At 40.0% G+C, this 22,969-nt stretch overlaps 1 protein-coding gene across 1 annotated transcript in view; it reads left to right on the plus strand.

Moving 5' to 3' along the window:
- The window catches only part of ADAMTS16 (ADAM metallopeptidase with thrombospondin type 1 motif 16), a 106,984-nt gene that overhangs the window by 46,043 nt on the left and 37,972 nt on the right, over positions 1 to 22,969 (plus strand). Inside the window, exons 10-17 of the mRNA XM_081133690.1 lie at positions 6,649 to 6,802; positions 11,228 to 11,323; positions 12,844 to 12,992; positions 14,140 to 14,312; positions 16,093 to 16,223; positions 18,212 to 18,335; positions 18,786 to 19,030; positions 19,190 to 19,328. Of these exons, the coding sequence (XP_080989816.1) occupies positions 6,649 to 6,802; positions 11,228 to 11,323; positions 12,844 to 12,992; positions 14,140 to 14,312; positions 16,093 to 16,223; positions 18,212 to 18,335; positions 18,786 to 19,030; positions 19,190 to 19,328 (1,211 nt within the window). The remainder of the gene's footprint in view (positions 1 to 6,648; positions 6,803 to 11,227; positions 11,324 to 12,843; positions 12,993 to 14,139; positions 14,313 to 16,092; positions 16,224 to 18,211; positions 18,336 to 18,785; positions 19,031 to 19,189; positions 19,329 to 22,969) is intronic.

Raw genomic sequence — 22,969 nt, forward strand, 5'->3', positions numbered from 1 at the left:
ATAAAAAATGAAGATCAAGGAAAAAACACAGTTGTATAGATCCCAAAGGACAACCTTTAGCTGTGATATTGAAGCTTGAAATTGATCTAGGATTTTTCTAGAAACCAAAGCAGCAAAAAGGAGATGTAATCTGTTTGTATTAACAGAAAATAGGGCAAATACCAATATTTCAAGGAAAGCAAAGCTTATACCAGCACAAAAATTTAAAAATAAATAGAACTGTGCATATGTATATATAAACATAACTATAGATTATATATATGCATGCATTTATAAAAATGTTTCTATATACTTTATGATTATGCATTATTTTACATAATACTTTATATATTATACATCTGATATATAAAATAGATTTTACACATTTTTAGCAATATTACATTTATACATTATATAGTGAGTGTTTATAAATATTAATACAAACACAAAAAAGAAAATAATTGATAAAGAGTAACCTGTCTGTACCCTTTCATATCTGATGATACACGTGTGACCTCCCACTTCTGCCCTCCTCTAGACCCAACTCTGGAGTGACTCCATCCTGGGTCAGTCTACACAGGCACTGGGAGCACTTTCTTTTTACTTCTGCTTGTTTTGTCACAACACGATGCCAGCAACTGAACAGACAGCACAGCGTGGAGAGGCAGCCGCAGGGCTCCTGTCCTGCACTGGCTCAACCAGAGTTGACAGAAGAAAAAACAGGTTGGCCGCACCCAAGAAGTGCCAGATTAGCAGCTAGATAGTTGCCTCCCAAGTCTCTGTAACTCATGTTTGTTGTGGTCAAAACTAAGAACTAGTTCCTCCAAGCTGAGAATGAAGGACAAAAGCATGCCATCCGTATTATCGTCTGTAGACACCACTCGGGGTGCTACTGGCCTCTCTGGCTAGTTTCACTGACTTTGGGTTTCAGATTTTTCTCTTTTTCTCTCTCTTTTAAAATTTTTTCAGTAGAGCTCCTCTCCCTTCTTATTTTCTGTTGCACAATTTACATTGTCTTGTTTTTCGAACACCATTCAGGAAGGGTCGCTAACTATTTTTGTCAGCTTTACTCTTGCTCGTCCGTTACCTGGTGACTGCGCCCCCATGCCCACCCGGGTCACTGAGCCGATGGCTGGTTTACCTGACTTCTGCCTCTTCCTTCAGTTCTCCTTGCAACACCTTTTCTGAGCCAGCATCCTGGCCACCAGCCTGCAGGGACTCCGGCCTTCATCTTGTGGTCCCTTCCTCATAGTCCCACTCTGAGACCTCAGGCAGAATAGTGACTGATTCCCTCGGCCAGTGTGGTTCAGTGGGGGAGCATCACCCCATGCACCAAAAGGTCACTGGTTCTATTCCTGATCAGGGCACATGCCCAGATTGCGAGTTCCATCCCCAGTCGGGGTGTGAATGAGAGACAGCCGATCAATGCTTCTCTCTCACATCAATGATTCTCTCTCTCCCTCTCCCTTCCTCTCTAAAATCCATAAAAACATATTTAAAAAATAATGACTGATGACTGCTTTTCATATTTTATGCCACCCAGGAAGAGTGAGAATTTTGTGGACAGTATCTGCATCTTGGTAATATAAGTCTATATACTGGGAACATACACGTGGTCTTTTTTCTATTTCTATTATCAAAAAAGGCGATGTTAACATTATTCTACAACTGGCACGACACATGGGGTCCTTTTAGCATTTGTTGTTCCGTACATGAACATTTACTTTAAGGCTCACAGTGTTCTTAACTGTATTAACAAAGAGAATTTGGAGTTTTCTCTATCTCAGATTCTTTCTATAATTTTCTAGATTTTTTTCAAAAATATTGTATTGATTTTTCATCTTCATAGATATGATGAAGATATAAAAACATTTTCTATTTTTGTAAATTGCTCTGACAACTTGGGAAACGGGATGCATGGGTGTGCAGTGAAAATCAGCATCATAAAAGTGTCCAGAAAAAGTGTTTTAACTGCCAAGAAATATAGGAAAACTCATGGAAAGAAAATATTTATATGCTCAGAGAATAATTATTCTGATGACACTAAATGTACTGTAATCTTCAAATCAGAACACGATTTTCAGAATGATTATTAAGGTTCTAAAATTCAAAGGCATTTTTTTCCTGTGCTATTAGAACGGCTAAATGTAATGTGAAGTGCACATTCATTTGTTTTTGTGCCAGTCAGTAAAAGCTTTTTGTTGCAATTCAGTAATATGTCTTTATTTTTCAGGGGCTTTACTAATTGCTTTGGACCACATGATTATAAATAAATATGCAAGATTTCACATGCTCACAAGTTTGTTTTTTTGGAAGATTAAATTTTCCAAAAAAAGACTTTCACTGTCAAATGCACTATAAAGATTTATTTTACTTGAGATGACCAGTTGTGAATTGGACAGGTCTACAGCATGTTAACACTGACTTTTCATCAGCTTAATGAATCTGAGATCGTCTTCTGTGACATGTTTGCTGACTTCCTGATTTCCAAGGAATCAAAACACTGTTACATGCTCCGCCAATTTAGGTGGCTGTTTGGATATGATCCCAACAATGAGTAAGGATAAATGGCAAACTCGTAACGATGAATCTTATTTCCTTTATTAGCAATTTAGCATGTGGTACACGGAAAAAACATATAATAAGAAACTCAATTGGCCTAAAGTTGTCAGCACAACTTTTCTCCATACTTGGTAGAGTCAAGAAGGACAGATATATGTTTGGAGTACATTCATCAACCTAGTCAATGGAGTAATGTGTCATTTCCTCTGAACAGACACAGACCTCATCACATTTACTCATGTCTGTGTCCTGGAGGCCTAGGATGTAGGGAAAATTTAGCCCGTTATTTTAAATTTCATGACAACATAGACTCATCTTCAATTTATTTTTTAAAAATTTGAGTCATGTACTACTGATCATTAAATATGCCTCTCCTCTGACCACTTGAGTCTACATGAGAATGGTGACCCTCACAGAACAGGAAGTTTGAGGGGTGCATGGATCCCCTGCCATACCCTATACCACCCTTTGTCGAGAAAATTTGACTTCACCTTAGTGCTCATTAAGCTTGGTTTTGGGTATAATGGAAATAGTATGTTTCAGTTCACGTTTGGGTCTGCTGTATAATGTTCATTTTAAGAAAAGCAAACCACCAAGTCACAGTGGGATTGCAGTTTCTGCAGAGCCCATGTGACACTAAGACTGGAAAAATGGGTCCTGTCCTGTGATGGAAAGAGCAGAGGGAAGCAGAGCTGGCAGGCTGATCGGGCCTTTATCACTTACTGTGCTGACCTTGGCAAGTGATGTAACCTTTTCTGGGGGCCCTCGAATTTTTACTTGGGAAAGGAAGAAATACAACTAAAAAGTCTCTCAAAATTAATATTTTATGGTTTATGAATTAGAGAGGGAAAAGGATTTTGACATATTGTTGTTGTACCTTTGACCTTACTTTATTTTCTTTAACACAAGTTTTAAAAATTTTAATAGAGTTCAAATTATCCATATTTTCCCTTCAGTATAGGCATTTTGTGTGTGTGCACTGCTGAAAAAAGCACTCTGCTTACCCCAAAGTCATGCATATAGCCTGTCCCATGGTCTCCTACAATGTTTATTGTTTTGCTTGTCACATGAAAGCCACCTGATTTTGGTGCAGGGCATGCAAAGGAGTCAAAACTTATTCTGTCCTTGTGGGTATCATGGCAGATTGTTTATAAAAAGTCTGCCATGCTTTTCCTTCTTGCACGCACACCCTGGGGCACCCCTAAAGCTGCCTCATTGACTCCATGCTTAGCTGTGTGCCCTGATTGGGCCAATAGGGCAAGAGCGAACAGGCCCAAGCATGAGCCTAGTCAGACATAAAAGGGGTGAGATCAGCACATGGAGTTTCAGCTCTTCATACGTGACTCTAATCAGAGCTGACTTTCAGGTCCCGGCATTGATGTGTGCGTTCCTGCATCTTCCCTGTGCGGGATTCTTCCAGGCCCCCGCTCTATGCACTGTGTGTTTGTGGACCAGGCAGGGACCTCATCCTCAGCGCCATGAGCTTTTCTCTTTGGCTTTGCGACCAACATAATTACCTTTACGTTGCTCTTCATTACCCCTCGCATTTCCATTTTCCATCTGAGAACATTTCCTTTGTGCCTGAACAAGTCCCATTAGAGTGTTGTTTGTTGGTTTGTTTTACTGTGGACTTCTTAGTGGCATATTCTACTTTTGTCTTTATTTTGCTCTTCTTTGTAAAGGGCATACGTACATATGTGTGCTTTTCTGCTTGGGATTTTGGAACTGCTTAAATCTATGGCTTGCTGCATTCCATCAGCTTTTGAATACTCTTGGCCATTTTATTTATGAATATTGATTCTGCCTCATTCTTTCTATTCTCTCTTTTATGGATTCCAATTTTGTAAATATTAGAACTTTTCACAATACACCATATGCATATTTTTGTATATATTATTTGTTTGGTGAAAGCCTTCATTTTTTTTTTTTTTTTTCTTGAATCTATTCATTACAGTAATTTCAAATTCCATTTCTGATTGTACCAGTATCTGAATTTCCTGTGAGTCTGCCTCTATTATGTGTATATTCTCTTGAACTTCAATCATTTGGTCTTATCTCCTAGTAAAATTACTGATTTTGAACAAATAAAGACATTGTTTATAAAACATTTAAAGACAAAATAATGATATTATCTTTTATTTTTAGCAGATAGGGTAGTTGCAATTTATCTTCATTCACTTTGGTATTGAGGTGATGCCAACCTAGCATCCAGTCTTTCTAAACTGGCCTATTCAGCTTGTTCTTACTCCCAGAAGTAGACCTATTGTGGTGTCAATGAAAATCCTATGATGTTACCAAGGCCTTTCCTTTCCGGCAGAGCCTCAGTTCCAGTGTTCATCTCCCAGCCCCACCAGATTGCCAAAAACTTCGCCCAGCATCTCAGGCCCTTGACTTTCCACTATGCCACTTGGCTAATTGGCAGCTGCTTATGACTCAACACATTCCTTTCTTGAGAAGGAAAATAGCACTGGGTGTTTGGTTCAGTTCTGTGCCTCCCTTTGCTCTGGAAATTTTCATCCCTTATGTCCTTTTTACTTTAATAGTTTTCTGATGTCTATAGAAGGACCCATTTGATATGTGACAGTCCACAATAGTTAGAAGGGAAGTCCCCTTTGATTTCAGTTTTAAGAATGAATTATAAATAACAGGCTATATTTACATGAACTATTAAAGTTCCTGAACCTGTGAACCTCTTTGTGGTTTTTTTAATCTCTCATGTGAGCCAGTGTAGCTGACTTTCTCTAGTTTTTTGTCCACAGACAGGGAATAATCTTGGCAACCCTGATGTAAACTTTGGGAGATAATGGAAGACATCTAACTAGTATATAGAAATCATTTGACACCCATTAGAGAGAGGGGCTATGGAATTCAAAATTTGCCAAATCACTCCTGTCTTGAAATGTTAATTATGCTTTTATTAATTTTTCTTTACTTATAAATATGCCCTTGCATCATGATCAGAGTAACAGTAATAGATAAATCATTTATTGAACACTTAGAGTGAACTAGTCACTACTCTTAGCTCTTTCCTATCATTTAACATCATCTCTACATCTTGGTTTGCTCTGAAAAACCGTCTGACCTTCTTCCATGTGGGATTAATGTCTTATGCACAGTGGCTGGTGAGATCCCTCACGTTTTTTGTATGTGGATATTAATTGAAATCATACATCAGTGGGCTCCAAGGCAGAGGAATCTGGGCCTGGGGCTATGGAGACTGGGGCCAAAAAGATTCTAATCAAGGTGGACAATTACATGAAGAAAAGTTTGGAGATGCCTGAACAGATCTCCTGTTCATTAATTTATTGTGATTACAGAGGAGTTTTGTTGTTTTTTTCTCCTTTTGGCATATTGAAATTTATAAGTAGGATTTAGTTACTATTTGCAAACACTTGCCACTTCTCCCTCCAAATGCAAAAATAATACCTTAAGTACATTCCTGGTAGGGAAGGGGATACTGTATTTTTGGAGAAAGGAATTATTAGTTGGTCTTTGGCCATCTGCTAGTAAACTTAAGCAGTCATTTCCCTCCTTGACTTGGAAGTCTAGTAAGAAATTAGCATGAGTATAGAGCATTGCTGGTGGAAATTGTTGGAATTGTTCCTACAGAACCTCTGGAAGCTATAATCTGTTGTGCAGATGTCCCCTAGCCTAGAAGAAGAAGGAAGGAAGAAAAGGAGGCAGGTAGGGAGAGAGAGAGGGAGAGAAAGTACATTTTAATCTTTGAAATTGGCGGACTGCATTTTGCCTTTTACAATACCCATTTCCATCTTTGACTGTTCCTGGCAAAAGGTGTACATAAAAGTGGTCTGTAATAGGAGCCTCTCACATTGACCATCTGGTTGTATTATTCCATTTCACTTTTCCCCAGGAAAAGTTTGAGTAAGCTAAGAAAAAACGAATCACCTTCCTGAAGAAAGCAAAATGAGCAATTTCTGAAAATGTGGCCCCTATACTTAAATTTAATTACAACAATTGTTATATAGGACCTTGGGGGAAAAAATTCCCTCTTTTCTCTATAGTATATGTGGTAAACTGCTTAAGAAGAAACAGCATGATTGAATGTACATCTTTGATAATTATTTTGGCATCCCCTCTTTGTTTTAGCACTGCCCAGGCGACATGCCTTGCTGATCAGCCAAAGCCTGTGAAGGAATACAAGTATCCTGAGAAACTGCCGGGCCAGTTATACGATGCAAACACGCAGTGCAAGTGGCAATTTGGAGAGAAGGCCAAGCTCTGCATGCTGAATTTTAAAAAGGCAAGTGATTATTGGCCGATGTTCAGGGCACTATTATTCATAAAACCGTTTTATTCAGTGTAACTGACATTGATGTATTCTGCACTTATTGGGTACCTACCAAATGTCAGATCCTGTATGTTAGGGCTGGCCCTGTATAACAGGAAACACATGTTTTACTGGCAAAGAAAATGATGACTGATACTGTTGTGGGTATCCGTTTTCACTGGAGAACGACTTGGCCTGTTAGGTCACTTTCGTTCTGATTTATCATGTGGGAGCTCAGCAATCGCTTTTGGTTGGTGTAAGTTGGCAAACTAATACGCTGCATTTTTAATAGTGGTATTAAGAAAACAAGGTTCACCATTACCTTCCTCTTCTGTAAGCATAATTTACTATAAAGTAGCAGCTTATCTAGGGCTTCTGATTATTAAATTATCCAAATAAAGTATACATAGGCAAGTTTTTCACAGAAGATGCCAGCTACTGCGACTCCAGGGACATCCCTTGTGTGTTCTCCGGACATAAATTCCTCACGTAACGCAGAGACTTGTGTTCTTGCTGAGCAGGGAAATCAAGATTTAGGAACTTACTCTACTGAACCACAAGGAGACCTATCTATAAATTAAATGAAAGTAACTCTTTTTGAGGTTTCTTTTATTCTGGTTTATAATGGAATTAATAGATAGATGGACAACAAATGTAGTCCTCCAGAAACCTCAAAACACTTCAGAATGCACTGGAATGTTCCCAATTTAAATCTAACGTGATCATCTTCTTCTAAACTCAAGGAGAACTCCCATGAAGATCAAGTATAGCCTTGTGCTAGAACTGGCTTCCTAGCTCCTCAGCTCGGACCAAGAATGATAAATCAGCCAGCATCAGCATGTATTCTGTGGGCATAATGTGAATTTCCTAAGAATTTTTAAGTGTGACTCTTCTGTGTGTCCAAAAAAAAAAAAAAAAGCACATAAAACTAATGTTTCCTTTCAAACTAGAAACATACATCTGGTTTCCACATTACCTTCCCCTGTGACTATGGACTATGTCATCCATGATATGCTAGTACCATTTGGAAAATATAGAAAATAAGAAGTTAACATGCACATTTTTTAATTACTGAGGAAATATTTGCACACAATGGAATGCATTCATTTAAGGTGTACAATTGGAATTTTAACAATTTATTCACCCATGTTACCAGCATCCCAGTCAAGATAGGGCTTATTTCCATTAAGCCAGAAAGTTCGCTTTTGCCGCCACCCATTCAATCCCTTCCCCATCCCAGTGAACAACCATTGATCTGATTTTTGTCACCATAGATACGCTTTGCTTATTCTGGATATTCATAATTGCCAAGTAAAGTATTTAATAGTTCACCATCAAATACGCTGTTAGCTCTTGGCTTTGCATAGTTACCCTTCATCGAACTGAAGTTCTTTTCTCACCCTGGATTCTAGAGAGATTTGTCACAAACATGTGTTAACTTCTGGCGGTTTTTCCCCTGCACCTGTTAGTCTAGTTATATCGTTTTTCTCTTTTATTCTGTTAATGTGATTAATTTTATTGATAGGCTTAAGATCGTTTTCATTGATTTTTGAATGTTAAACTGACTTGCATTCCTGAGGTCACCCCACGTAGTCATAATCTATTACTTCTCTATTTTGCTGATTTGATTCATGAATATTTTGTTCAGGATTTGTGTTTTTGAGTGATGTTATTTAGAAATTTTGTTCTCTCATAATTGCCTTTAATAATTTATCACTTATTTGACCTCATAAAATAAGTTGAAAAACAAATAATTGCAATAGGTTGTATATTCTATTATAACATCATTTGTAATTACGTTTTCAGTTTATATTTTTGGAGAGTCTAACACAGTTTGAGTAAACGATTCTGGTAACACTCTATTCACGATATTGAAACACCACAATAAATTTTCAACACAGTCATTGAAAATGATTTTTGGGGTTGTTAGGTTGTGATGTTAAAATTAACCAAGTCACATTACTGAAATTGTTCTTTGTAAACATAGACCTTAAATTATGGGCTAGAATGGCAAGTGAGAGCCTTCATTAAGATAGTATTCCTTAGCTGCAAAAATAAAAGGAAGAGTGGACTCTCTACTTGGGCTTCAACTTGTTTTCTTCCTGAGTTAAATATTATTATAAATATTGTGTCTTTATCAAGTACCTATTCTGCTTCATCAGCATTGCTTGGTGGCCTGACCCTGCAATCTGAAATATGAGCCGCCAGAATTACTTTGAAATTTGATCACCTAAGTGTCCTGGGTACTTGTATAATTGGGAGCTACTCCCATGCCCAGCATTCACATTCCAACTCCCTGGCCCTAGAACCTTGATTTAAAAGGCTTTGTTCTAATAAGACCCTGAAGTTTCATTAATATAATGACGTACAACAATAATGCTGAATTTAATGCAATTGCCATACCTTATGTCCAGAATTTAGCAACTAAGTCAAAATATGATCAAAGTGAGCAGGAATAACTGGTTTGGTCGTCTGCTTGTGGTTTAATTTTCATTGTATTATCTAATCCTGTACTAGAGGTACTAGAATTTTCATTTGTTTTCCAGGATAGAGTGTCACATTTTATGAAATGGCAGACAATTACATCTATAGGGTACCAAGGTATCAAATGCTTTTTGATATGGATTAGATGATATTTCAAGGGTCTTCTAACTCTATGATTTATTTCTGCCTAGAGGACTAGAATTGGAATGGGGCTTAGGTACACAGATGGCACAGGCATGGACAGACTGAGTTAGTGAGTCACAGGCCTTAGTAGTGAGCTATCTATTGCCAGCATCCTATATTTGAGAACTTGACACTTAGAAAAGTAAAAAAGACATTGTCTTTAATAGTATCTAACATTTGTATTTTTTTTTATCTACAAAGTGTTCCAAAAAACTGCAATGTAAAAATATTCTGAAAATGCTCTGAATGGTAGAGTCTAGCACTAGTATTTTCATATCATATGGTGGCTCTCTTAAGTCATCTCAGGTACTTTATAATCATAATTATTCATTTTATTTTGCACTGAAAACATTCCTACTCATCCTGTGCCAGGTTTCCAAAGGAACAACCCAACAGATACTCAATTCACTCTGAAAGCATTTATTTAAAGCTAGCTAAGTACTGAGCAGATACTGATGACAAATGCATAAAAATAATTTAACATTTTAACACCATTTACTTTGTGTGTCTTGGACACAGCCCCATGAATTTGTACCAGCAGCTCTCTTAGGCTATAGCCACAAGCAGGCTGAGAGCCATGATTGCCTAGAATCCCCTCATACCCTTCAAGTGAGAAAGAAATTTACACTGATTCGGTGCCTGTTAGGTGCCAGGTCCAGAGTGGGACCCATCACATACAACCACTTTATTAAGCCTCAGGACAAGTTGATGGTTGGGTGTTGTCACCCGTAAGTGTACAGAGAGGAGGCTGGATCCTGTCTGCCCCAATTTGCCTTGACCAACCCACATCAGATCTTCCTACCTTCTTGGAAGCCCAAACTCTACTGAATCACTTGACCATCTCCTGGCTGACCTAACCTCAGGAGTGTTTCCATTTTCACATCCACCCATTCATCCATCCATCCATCCATCCATCCATCCATCCATCCATCCATGCATTCAGTTGTTTATGTGGCACACCCACCTCCTGAATCAGTACATTTCTATGCCCCATCCATCCAGTCAGCTTCTATGAGCCACCACCAGGAATGACCACACTGCTGTTTAGTCTCTAGCTCTGATGCACCATGTCACCGCCCAGACACTCAGCTCCTGGGTCAACAGGTTTCAGTTCAAGGGAGCTTTATTCATATCTTCATACAAGCCAGCAAGATTCATAATCATCTTTAATTTAAAAATTGGGGATTCAGACTTGGAGAAATTAGTCAACAAGAATAAATTATAATATGTTAGGTTTTATTGTTTTGTTCATTTTAATTTTTTTGTAGTTCTCTGCAATGTCTGGATTAGCTATATTTTACTTATTAATTTTTTTATCCTCACTCAAGGATATGTTTTTTATTGATTTTAGACAGAGGAAGGGAAAGAGAGCGAGAGAAGCACTGATGTGAGAGAGAAACATTGATCAGTTGCCTCCTGTATGTGCCCCAACTGGGGACCAAACCCACAACCTTTTGGTGTATGGAATGACCCTCCAACCAACTGAGCCACCAGCCCCAAATTTAATTTTGGTAAATTTATGATAAATAAAACAGATAAAGTTTCAGGGGTGGAATGAAGTTGAACCAAGTCTAGAACTTGAGCCTTCAGAGTTCTCACTCTATCTTTGCATCTACCGCTAAGTAGATGTCAGTTTTAATTTATATCAGTCGTTTCCCCTTAAGTTTTTTATTGGTAAGTTATCATGGACCGTTTGTAATACTGATGATCTCCACCCCCCCCCCCCTTTAGGATATCTGTAAAGCCCTGTGGTGCCATCGGATTGGAAGGAAGTGTGAGACTAAATTTATGCCAGCAGCAGAAGGCACTGTTTGTGGGCATGACATGGTAAGATGCTGATCTTAGGCACATGCATCATATTTAGACACCAGTCTTTCAACCCAATCATCTCTCTCTTCTTGCAGTGGTATTTTTAAGCCCTTCTTTCTCACATATATGGCAGACTTACACTTATGTAAAAAGATTATATTTATATTGGTATTCTGATGAGGACTCTTTTTTTTTTTCACTTTTTTGCAAGGATATAATTGATGAACTAACTGGAATTAAGAGACACAGATGTTCAGGCAAAGGTCACGGCTGACCCTGTTTAGTAAGGGGAAACATTGAACCCTTAACCACCATTTAACCACGTAAAGAGCCAGCACTAAGCAGTAATGTTAAAGCCGCAGAGCATAGATTTGGAGACCTTTTCCCAGCTACATGCCCTTATTGAGCTGAGCGGGGATGGGGCTGTGGGATGGGTTGAAGGAAGGTAGTAATGAAAGAGAGACTATTTTTTTTTGCTTGCAGGAAAGAATCAAAGAATTGAATGGCTGAGTGGATGGGGCTTTAGTCCTCAGACTTACTGATGTTTTAAAAATTGAATTTTTCTTTCTTAAATAATATTAAATTGAACTATTTGAAATTGCCACTCCTGTTTCATACAATGATCAAACATCAACAATACATCCATTAATAATTGAAATAGCCTTACCTTCCTCTTATAAAAGCAGCATTTTTTTCCTCTCAGAACAAATCAGGTGTCTCTAAATTGCCCCGCCCCTCACTACCAGCCCACAGGCCAGGCCCTGCCACCGACAAGGGACAGGCAATTGCTTCTCTCCTCTCAACACAGAGCCTGGGTCTGTATTTAAGAACCTCAAAGTCTATACCAAGCCATAGGCAGAAAATCCAATAGCACTGAATACAATGTGAGATCTTGTGTATCCTTTACATAGGATAGAAGTGAAGGAACCACATAGATGTTAGCATGAATCCACATCGATGGGCCCTTCTCTTGAGGGAGGGGAGCTGATAGCATCTCCAGGGACAGAAGACCTCTATGTGGATTATTTCATCTCAGAAAGCCGTGTGACCTCTGACGTGCATCAGTTATGACCTCCAGGCTCTGAGCCCAGGTGCTGTAGAGCAAAGTCACAGCCCCCCGGGCAGAAATGACAAGGTGTTGAGTCATGTGGAACCTCCAGCTGGATTGCTTCACCTGAGACTCAGTCTGTGACGAAAATAAGATATGAAAAGCACATTGTTTTCAGGAGAGGTCAGTGTCCACTCACTTGAGAGCCAAACGTCTACACAACACTACTTAATTAAATGTGTCAGTTTCCAGCAGTTCAGGTGGCTGGATTTTTTTCTATTTATGTTCCCTTTACATGAATTTATGGAACAATGCTAGATTTGGAAAGACAAAGAAACATCATTAAGTATGTTTGTGTGATGTGCTACTAGAGGTTAGGGGCCATAATGTCTGCATATGGTACCAGACTCCCCAAGGCTGAGCATTGCAAGAGTGGTGACCCACCTGTCTATCCATGAGGTCATATATAGTATTCATTTTTAATTTTCAGTGGTGCCGTGGAGGGCAGTGTGTGAAATATGGTGATGAAGGCCCCAAGCCTATCCATGGCCATTGGTCAGACTGGTCTCCCTGGTCACCGTGCTCCAGGACCTGCGGAGGAGGGGTGTCCCACAGAGACCGCCTCTGTACTAATCCCAAGTAAGCAAGTCTCGACTGCCCAACTCACAAGTGAGCATCTCTCTGCTACAAGTCTTCCAAAAACAGTGCCTGTACCTGAGCTCAGTTTTACTCATTCTGTACTTCACATATTATTGTAAGAAACACTAAGTAGGAAAGTCTTTTCCCTCCAACATTGTTGAAACAATGATATTTCTTTGACACAAGATGCTTATAACTACCTGACCACAGCAAAAAATAACAGACCCAACAATGACATTCCAGAACGGGATTTTAACCATGTTTATTTGAAGTGCCAAGGGCCTGCCTAAAACAAAGAAAGAAATCATAAGAAAAGTATAGAGAACACAAATGAATAAGAATTATAAGAGCAATTATTTTATGTGAAAAAAACAAATAGTTGGTTTTTCATCAAACACATGTTCCTTTCCAGCATGTGCTTTTATTGTGTCCTGCTGTATGACAAGGACGTTAAATGCAGTCACCAGTGCAGTGGAGTGGATGGATTTCTAGGTCCTCCTTTTGCACGTAGGTTTGTTTAAGATATGAGTCATATTGCCATTATTTCAGTCCTGTCATTAACATGTGAGACCCAAAAGGCTCCCCATGTGGACAGGATGCTCTCATCCTGGGGGTCCGCATGAATTCTAGGGCACGTTTGCTGTCAGTGCCAACCAGTGAAAGGTGTGACTGGTCCTTCTGGTCCGATCCAGTGCCCTGGCCTGGTCACAGGAAGGTGATAGTGGAAAGAAGAGGTGTAGTTCAATTGCTTTCTCAGTTCTGCTCTCTATCAACTGTACAATTCTGGGAGAGCCACTGTCCTCCCTTGTTGTCCCTTCCTTTATGGAATTAGGAGATCGGTGATGCCACCCTGTCTCCTGCAGAGGGAGGGTGGGAGGCGGCCACGAGCAAATACATACACACCTGCTTTTCACGTTCAAACCTCTTCTGCCAGTGTTGTAAACGCTACACTCAATAGAAAAGAAACACAGCCCGTGGCTTCAATGTGTAAGAAAGTGCCAGCAAATACTTAGGATGCACCTTTTTTATTTGGCCCTTGTAAGCAACTTAACAGAATCTGCTACATCTCTCCAATAAGCCCAATTTGAAGGAAGGGGTGAGTCACTATTTGAATGTAAGATTTCTAACAGCAAAATATGTGTTCCAGACCATCGCATGGTGGGAAGTTCTGTGAGGGCTCCACTCGCAGTCTGAAGCTTTGCAACAGTCAGAAATGTCCCCAGGATAGCATTGACTTCCGCGCCGTGCAGTGTGCGGAATACAACAGCAGGCGCTTCCGAGGCCGGCACTACAAGTGGAAGCCGTACACGCAGGTGGAAGGTAAATCCCAAACCTCACTCTCTAGTCATAGCCTCCTCCCTAAAGAGTTACGTGACAGATAGTGTGGTGACCAGGTAGACCAGGTACCGCTATGTGAGGTCGTGTCAGGCTTTTTTCTGGGGTAGTTTGATCCATGGCCACTGGAATCTTAATCTGAACTTGACCAGCTGTGTGGTCAGGAATTAACAAGCCAGACAGAGAACAAGTACATAATACCAGGAAAATTTTAAAGTAGTGATAAAAAACTGAAAGTAGATGTTTTATTGACAGTGGATCCATGCTTATTTTTAATTACTAATCCTAGTAGTTGATCGTGATGTTTCTATAAGCATGTTACACGATGAACACATAATTGCCAAAGAATGAAATAAAAATTTTAGTATCTTTTAGAAAATTCAGTAATTTTTAAGTATACTATACTCAGAAAGCCTTGCTCTGTAATATAACTATAAACCCAGATGTTTATTTGTAGCATATGTATGATTTTACTCTCCAGTTGGAGAAAGATATGCATTATTCTTATGATTGTTATAACTTGAACTTGGTAGCTCAAGTGGTATAATTTAAGAATAAGTTCAGAGAACACCTAATCATCTCATTTTTTGAAATTGGGAATATTATCCAAACAACACTCAGGAAATACATAAGTTGAACCTTCTTATGTGACATTTATTTTCCCCATCCCAACATATATAATATTTTAATGCTGAGAGGTTTAAGAAGTTAGCAGATTATGGAAGGAAAATTGTCAGCAGTTTCACACAAAGGATTTTTGGTGGTGCTTTCACTCTTTAACTCAGTGAAAATTAAGCCAGTGAGAAATAACTAGGCAGGAGAAAAAAGTAGAACTTTGAAGTTGGGGTCAAAAAATATGTGTGCTGTTCCTGACTTTGCTAGTCTTCAGTAAATAAATTTATTAATCATGAAAGCACATGCTAAATTTGATTCTTAAAAGTTTTCAGCTGGGTCTCTTATCTTACACAGTAAAGAAAATATTTGTAGATGAGTCTCCAGCCTATGAAATCTCCTAAGGCAGACAAATTTTCATCATAAACTGTTCCCTTCTTACCAAGAAGAAAACAAAGGGGAATAGTTTTTACGAAAGTTTATATTTAACTATATAAATCATAAGTCCTTGAAATGGATTATCAAGAGAGGAAGTGAACTTTATCTACCAGTCCTAAGTATATGATGATACCCATATTCTCCCTGTCTCAGTATTTTTTTGCAATCCATTGTATTTATAGAAAGCATTGTTTTCTGGTGATTTCATCTAAAAGTTATTCCCTTTGTCAGTTTAAAAATATTACATATTTCTTCAACCGCATTAGCTCTTAAGAAATTCAGTAATTACTTTGATTCTTGTATTAAATTTTATTTGTGAGAATTATGCATATTGTTATGAAATTATAGTGACTTTTTAAATTTCTACAAGAGAGTAGTTAATTATACTAGTAGGATAATAAATAGTAATGTTGTGGTTCAAATCAACAAATGTTTATTGAATGCCTACTATGTGCCAACCACTGTGTAAAGAACAAAGACAAGTAAAGGACAGAGTAGAGTAAAACGTAAGAGCGAACATTTAAATAATAATAAATTAAAGGGATAAAATAAGCCTAATGAAACAACCATACAAAAATGTCTTTGAAATGTATTATGTGGGAGTTTATTTTATGGGCAAAAATAAAAAAAAAAAGTCTATCTGCAATTGAGAGCAAAAATGATCAGAGCTTAAGTATCTTTCTTATTTGTGTTTGTGTGTGTATTTCTTTTTAAGACCAGGACTTATGCAAACTCTACTGTATCGCAGAAGGATTTGATTTCTTCTTTTCTTTGTCAAATAAAGTCAAAGATGGGACTCCATGCTCGGAGGATAGCCGTAATGTTTGTATAGATGGGATGTGTGAGGTAATAATGATCGTCATTCATTCAACAAACATCTCCAGACAGTCCGCCCTGTGCCAGGCATCCTGTTAGAAGCTAGAGAACAGACAGCAAAACAAGCCCTTTGCTTCCAAGTCACAGCCCAGTGGGGGAGAAGCCAGATGCACACGGTGGTTTGTTGCAATGAAGGTGCAGAGCACAGGGAGAAGGGAAAAGCTGATTCTCTCTTAGATGTGGATCTGGGAGATTTGCAGGGCTCCTTGGAGAAGAGAGCTTCCAAGCTAAATCCGAAAGGGTGAGTTGGAAGGGGAATGTTGGGGAGGCAGGCACAGGAGCATGGGTTTGTAAGACCAGACTCAGTTGTCACAGCACCCAGAGGCAGGCAGGGGTTGGGGTGCTGGGGGGTGAGGGGTGGGGAGCGGGCTCTTACAAGAACAATGAACGCCAGAATGAAGAGTCGGGTTGTGACCCTTGTGTCCCTGTAGATCAGGGGCTGGGATTAGGAATGAGTGGAGTCGTGGGATCAGGCACCATGGCTGGACAGTAGCCTGGAGAGTAAATGAAGGCAGGGACAGCTCAGAGCTGAGAGGCTGTTCTGCAGCTATTGCAGGGGTCTCCAGAACACCCGGCAGCCTCAGCTTCCCTTGGAGAGGGACTTAGGAGACAGGCTGGGAAAGACTCGGTGGCTAAGTGAATATTACCTTTGGAGCTTGTTGCCACGTGCAGAAGTAAGTTATGGGAATAATTTCATTATAAAGATAGTGACGGTGTGACCAGATCAAATATGTTGCATGAAGAAGTTACTCAATATTCTTATTCACTGGAGTCCAGTGACCTCGGTCTAAAGTTCTAGTTTTCTCTAAGTTGTGTGACCGTGGTAAAGTGGAACCACCCACTAAGACCTTGTTGTAATTCTTTTTAATGCATAAAGATTAGGCTGAGTGACTCTATTAAGATCTTTTTCAGCTTTAAAATGCTCAAGTCTCTACATGTTTTGTCTCATTACTAGGTGATTTGTTAAATATTTCATTATTTTCAGGTATTCTTAATGATACAGTGTTGCAATCCCTTATTTGTAATTCTGAAATTTAAAAAACTATGAAATAGAAAGTTTGTTTGGCTGGAAAATATAAGCTGACTTGAATTTATTTGGTGGCAAAACCTGCCCTGAACTGATGTGAGACTATGGTCAATTTTCTTTTCCCCCTTAGTGAGAATATGTCTGTGTTTTGTTATAAAAACATTGCTACCCTAGGCCTATCTGGGACTTTCACATCATATGCATAAATTGGTCCGAAGGTTGTGGGTTATTGTTAAGCTGATTAACATTATATGCATAGTATGTCAGTTACCTTCTTAAAATCCTAAAATCTCTGAAACACATCCATCCCTAAGGACTGGAAGAGATTGTGGACTACAGTTATTTCATTTCTGAATAGATTTTTTTATATCTATAGACTATATACTCTGTTAGTAAATATAAAACTAGCAAGCATTGTACAAATTATAGAACTCCTAAAATCGTAAGAGGGTAAACAAATATGCCCTTTATATGGTTTACTGCAGGGAATTACTCCATGTGGCATGTGCTACTTTTTTGCCATTGAACGAGAGGATTCACAAGCGCCATGCCATATTCCAGTGGACCCTTGTAACGACACATTGCCTGTCATTTGTACTAAGTGCTTTATGTTAGTCTGAAATCGACCCATGTCTCCAACATGACAACCTGATAGACGTAATTCAGGGCTCAGGATACAACAGCTGTGTAGCAACACTCAAGAGTTCAGGTTGTCTTTGACACTGAAAGTTTTCCTACTTTGGACCTGAAGAGTAGAGTTGCAGTCTTGCTGTGCACATATTGGGTATCCAATAAATATTTGTTAATTTCCCTGTATTGGTGAAATTTTCAGCGATAGTGGGGAGGAGGTTTGTTTCCTGCTTGAGGTTTGTGACGTCTCTCGTGTTATCTTTTCTTTCATGAACGACATGTGACCTCATGAATATCCCAGAGAGTTGGATGTGACAACATCCTTGGATCCAATGCTGTGGAAGACTCTTGTGGTGTGTGCAGAGGGAATAACTCAGACTGCACGATGCACAAGGGCCTCTATGCCAAGCACCACCGCACCAACCGTGAGTAGGCCCAGCGGCCCGCAGGGGTTCAGGGACAAGATGGAGACAGGAGCTCCTTGGTGGGAAGAACTTGAGGCGTAGTGAGTACAGCAGGCATTCAGACTCTTGACAAGGGGTGGAGGTGGGCAAGGGGGTGGGGGATGGAGGACATCTGCAGTAGTGTCAAGAATAAAAAATTAACAGGTCCCACAGCTGCCTCCTTTCCTGCCTACTCCCAAGCCTTCGTTTTGATGGGAAGTGCTTGCTAAGTTATTTGAATTCGAATCATCCTCAGGCATAGTGAAAATTACAATAACTTTGCTTCAATTTAAAAGGAAAAAAGTCATTTATAGGACCAATATAACCGATGGACAAAACAGCTCTTCTCGCATTTCTAACTGCTGAGGGATTTGCCCTGGAGTAACTGAACGAAGTGCCCCATCCTCTCCTCTCCCGTTTGCTTTCCTCTAGAGTATTATCAGATGGTGACCATCCCTTCCGGAGCGCGGAGCATTCGCATCTATGAAATGAACGTGTCCACCTCCTACATCGCTGTGCGCAATGCCCTCAGGACCTACTACCTGAACGGCCACTGGACGGTGGACTGGCCCGGCCGCTACCGGTTTTCAGGCGCCGCCTTCCACTACCGCCGGTCGTACAGGGAGCCCGAGAGCTTGACTTCTGAGGGGCCAACCAACGAAACGCTCGTCGTGGAGGTAGACCCCGGCCTCGTGGTTCGGGGGCTCGGGTTTGGGGTCTCCTGGTGTTTTTGTAGGTCCAAGGCTGTTGGTGTAATTTGAACTGCACAGAAGCGCGTTCGCACGTTCGTGGTTCCATCTTAACGGGCTGTGTCCCGCCCCCTTCTTGCTTTGTAGCTTCTGCTTCAGGGAAGGAACCCGGGCGTCGCCTGGGAGTACTCGGTGCCTCGGCGGGGCGGTGAGAGGGAGCCGACTGCCCAGCCCAGCTACACGTGGGCCATCATCCGCTCCGAGTGCTCCGTGTCCTGTGGAGGAGGTAGGTCACTGCTCTGTCCCCCGGCGGTGAGCACGGAGGTGCCCAGAGCGCGGTGGGGGGTGACATGTACTGCGATGACATGTCCTCATCATGAGTAACCCAGGGTGTCTGCCTGAGGGCAGCAGTAACGTTTCCAGAGGCAGAGAAGAGAGCACTGGTCCTGAGCATCACTTGAAAGCCTCGCCTACCTTCTCCAGTTCATCTGTGTTAGCGTGGAGCTCAGAGGAAGTCCTTTAGCAAAATGGTTTCTGCTTTTCATCTAATTTAAGGGTTTTTTTAATGCATAGTTTTATTATGAGGTTATTCAAATGAAAGTCACTCAACTTATTACATATCTCACATTGGTGATGAGAAATGGAAGCTTGCATGAAACGTACAGTGATATAGAGTGAGTTTTTAAATCAAATGGTCTTGTTCAAAAAATCCAGTGGAAAGAAATTGTCTATAGAGTTGTATACTGAAACTCATAGAGAAACTTTAAGAATTTTATTAAAATTGCAGTGGAAATGACAAGAAGCAACATGTCAAAAGAATTCCACGTGACAATGGGTGGCTTTTTCATGTTAGTACTATAAGAACTTGAAGCACATGTTTAGATTGTTGAAGCTACTTCATGAGAACTTTTTCAGCCTGAGCAAGTATGTACTGTCTGTTAAAGAATGGCAAGTAAGTATTTGAAAATTTAGAAATGAAATAGTAAATACTATCTGATATTTTAAAAATGGACAATTTTACACTCAAGCCAGTGGATTTCAGCTTTGTGCAGTCCAAGTTTTAATAATTAAGAAATTAATTCAGATAGTATTATATTTAAATGTAAAAATGGTACACAAATGAGAACTTTCATAAAGAATCGAAAGAATGAAGAAAAAATAATGTACTCATACATTCTTAATAAATAAATGAAGGAAATAAAAGAAAACGGAAGATTAACAAAAATATCATGGTCTGAAAAGTTAACACTATTAATTTGACATATGTTAATTCTTCCCATTTTAAGCTAAGAATAAAATATTCAAATTATATTTAAATTCTGACATTAAGAGCCTTCTAAGGAAAAATATGATTCCCTCTGCACAGTTGGATAGCAAGCTAGTGGCTCTAATGGCAACTGAAAAACTCCCCACCTCCTTGTTCATTCAAAAAACATTATCAGGGCCCTGGCTGGGCCTCAGCTGATTAGAGCATTGTCCTGATACGCCAGGGTCACAGGTTAGATCCCCGGTCAGAGCACATATGAGTATCAACCAATGAATGCATAAATAAGTGGAACAATAAATCAGGGATTCCCCCACTCTGGTTTCCTGAGTATCTTCCCTCTTCTGACTTCAGGGTTTTCATGCTCATGTATTACAGGCCCACAGTATATCTATGTCATTACTACTTGCTGTAGTAATGACACACATTTCTCATGGGACCAGTGCATTCATTGTGGAATATTTTCTAGTATTCTGTGTAGTTTTGCTTACCTGATCGTTTTCTATAGCTTTTGGCAACAGCTGGAATTAATTCTAGAGTTAGAATTATTGAAAACTTGGGGATTTTGATAAAATTATAGTCTTTAAGACTGGATTTTCCTCTTTCAGATACTTTGGCAAAATGTGAAGATTTTTAAATGCTTTCCAAAGAACTAGCCAGAGCTGGTTTCCTTGAAGATAAAGGCAGAGCCTGGTCACATTGATCACAACACTCACCACCTCCCATGGCCAGGGTTCAGCTCTGGGCTTTCCAGTTAAAGGATGTTCTCCTTGACTTTCTTACGTTTGCCTTTGAATTGTATACTCCTCTCTTATCTATTAATATGGATCATTTTAGAAAACTGGCTTGGTTCTGGCGTTTCCACAGACTCTGTGATATTTCTTTCTGACAAATAGCTGAGTGATTGTAAACTCTGTTGATGAATTGCTTCACAGATGTGCCCTTAGTCAGAGAAATAATACCTGAGTCTATGTAAACGTTCAGCTGTATGGCTGAGCAGACCCCATTCCATCACAGGAAACTCATCTGAAAACATAGTTATCTACCACCTCACATAAAAATAGAACTTGGAAATCCTAGGACCTAGTGGGCATATGACTGTCTATGTATATTTTTATTTTCTCAGAATATTTAGATATTTGAAAACTGTCAAAGGAAGAAACATTTAAATCCATCTTTATGTCCATTATTGTTTGTATGGGATAGGAAAATGAATTTTAAATTAAAACCTCGAGCATCCCTACCACCTACAAACAGATTTGACCTAAGAAATTCATTCAGCGTGCCTTGCCTAACGTTTAGATCCCAGACCATTTTAACGAGGCATAAAACACAGTGACTGGCGTCACCAGGTTATATCCCTGTGAAAAATCTCATCTTTTGGAAAATGCTGTGACTTGATTGGACATCCACAGCCAGGAATGTTTCCAGGTGTCCTTGTGTTGGTAAATCAGTACTCCCTGACCTGGTCAGGGGTACTTAACTGCCAGAGGACAGTCCCCCTGGGTGGTGGAAACTGGTATGTGCCCCCTGCTCTTGCCTCTCTGAGTGCTGCTGAGGATCCCTTCAATTAAGAGAAGACGTGGTTGAGCCTTGGCATCTTGGTTTTAATAACCTGGGATTTGGGCATTCCTGGTCCATGCAGTAAGCACCTGGCATGTCATGTTTTATTCACCTGTGTGTGTTTGTATGGACAGTGAGCCCCCCTGGCCTGGGGAGCCGGGTCCGTGGGGCTCACAGTGTGCAGCTAACAAGATCACGTAGCCAACAACCCCCTCGCCCTGCCTTTGCTTACTCCTTTATTCGTGATCTGACTTAATCACAGTAAAAATGAGTGAGATGTTGCATACAATTCTCCTTTTGAAACAGAAGTAAATGACTGTAGTACGAAAGAAAGGATATTTCTTATGTAAGTTCCCAAGTCAATGTCTGCAGAATGCCCAGGACCTGGGCACACTTATTGCATAAAAATGAAAATGTGCCCCGCAGGTAGCAGAATTTTACCTCCTCCCATCTCATCATTCTAATACCTATTATACTGAGCGCTGCTTTGATTTCCCCCCACCTTCTTTGGCTGTGATTCTTTTCTGCACCGGCTTCATTCTTGCAAGCTTTCTCGTTGCTTTGAACTTTCTTTGGTTGGAGGAAGGAACTTTTGTAACCTGGTGTCAGTGTTTCCTGCATCTCTAGCTTGTCTTTGCCATGCACTACTCACCCATTATGAGCTCAAGGAAGCCCTTTGGCAGCAGGCTCTGGTCCCCAAAATGTGCCACCCATGGTTTCCTTGACCGAGGTACTTGCCTTCGTGGCCTGATCACACCTTGGCATGTCCAGACGATGCTCTAACTCACTGAGCTAGCTGACCAGGGCTAGGTTACGAAACTCTGGAAGCAAGAGGGAGTTACATAAGGAGCTTGTTATTCTCATGGCCCTGGGACAGGGCCGATGAACACACATCTCCCTATATTGGATTATGCTGACATCTTAAGAGGAGTGCGTGCACACACACATACATGCACAAATGCACTTGGAGAGGTGTGTGCACATGTGTGTGCATGCTTATTTATTCAACAAGTATATACTTGGCACCTGATATGTGCAGGGCACTGTGCTAAACCCAGAAGACCCAGAAACTAATGACAAACAGCAAATGTCATAAACCA

The sequence above is a fragment of the Miniopterus schreibersii genome, assembly GCF_964146895.1.
Source record: "Miniopterus schreibersii genome assembly, chromosome: 3".
NCBI classification, from domain to species: Eukaryota; Metazoa; Chordata; class Mammalia; order Chiroptera; family Miniopteridae; genus Miniopterus; species Miniopterus schreibersii.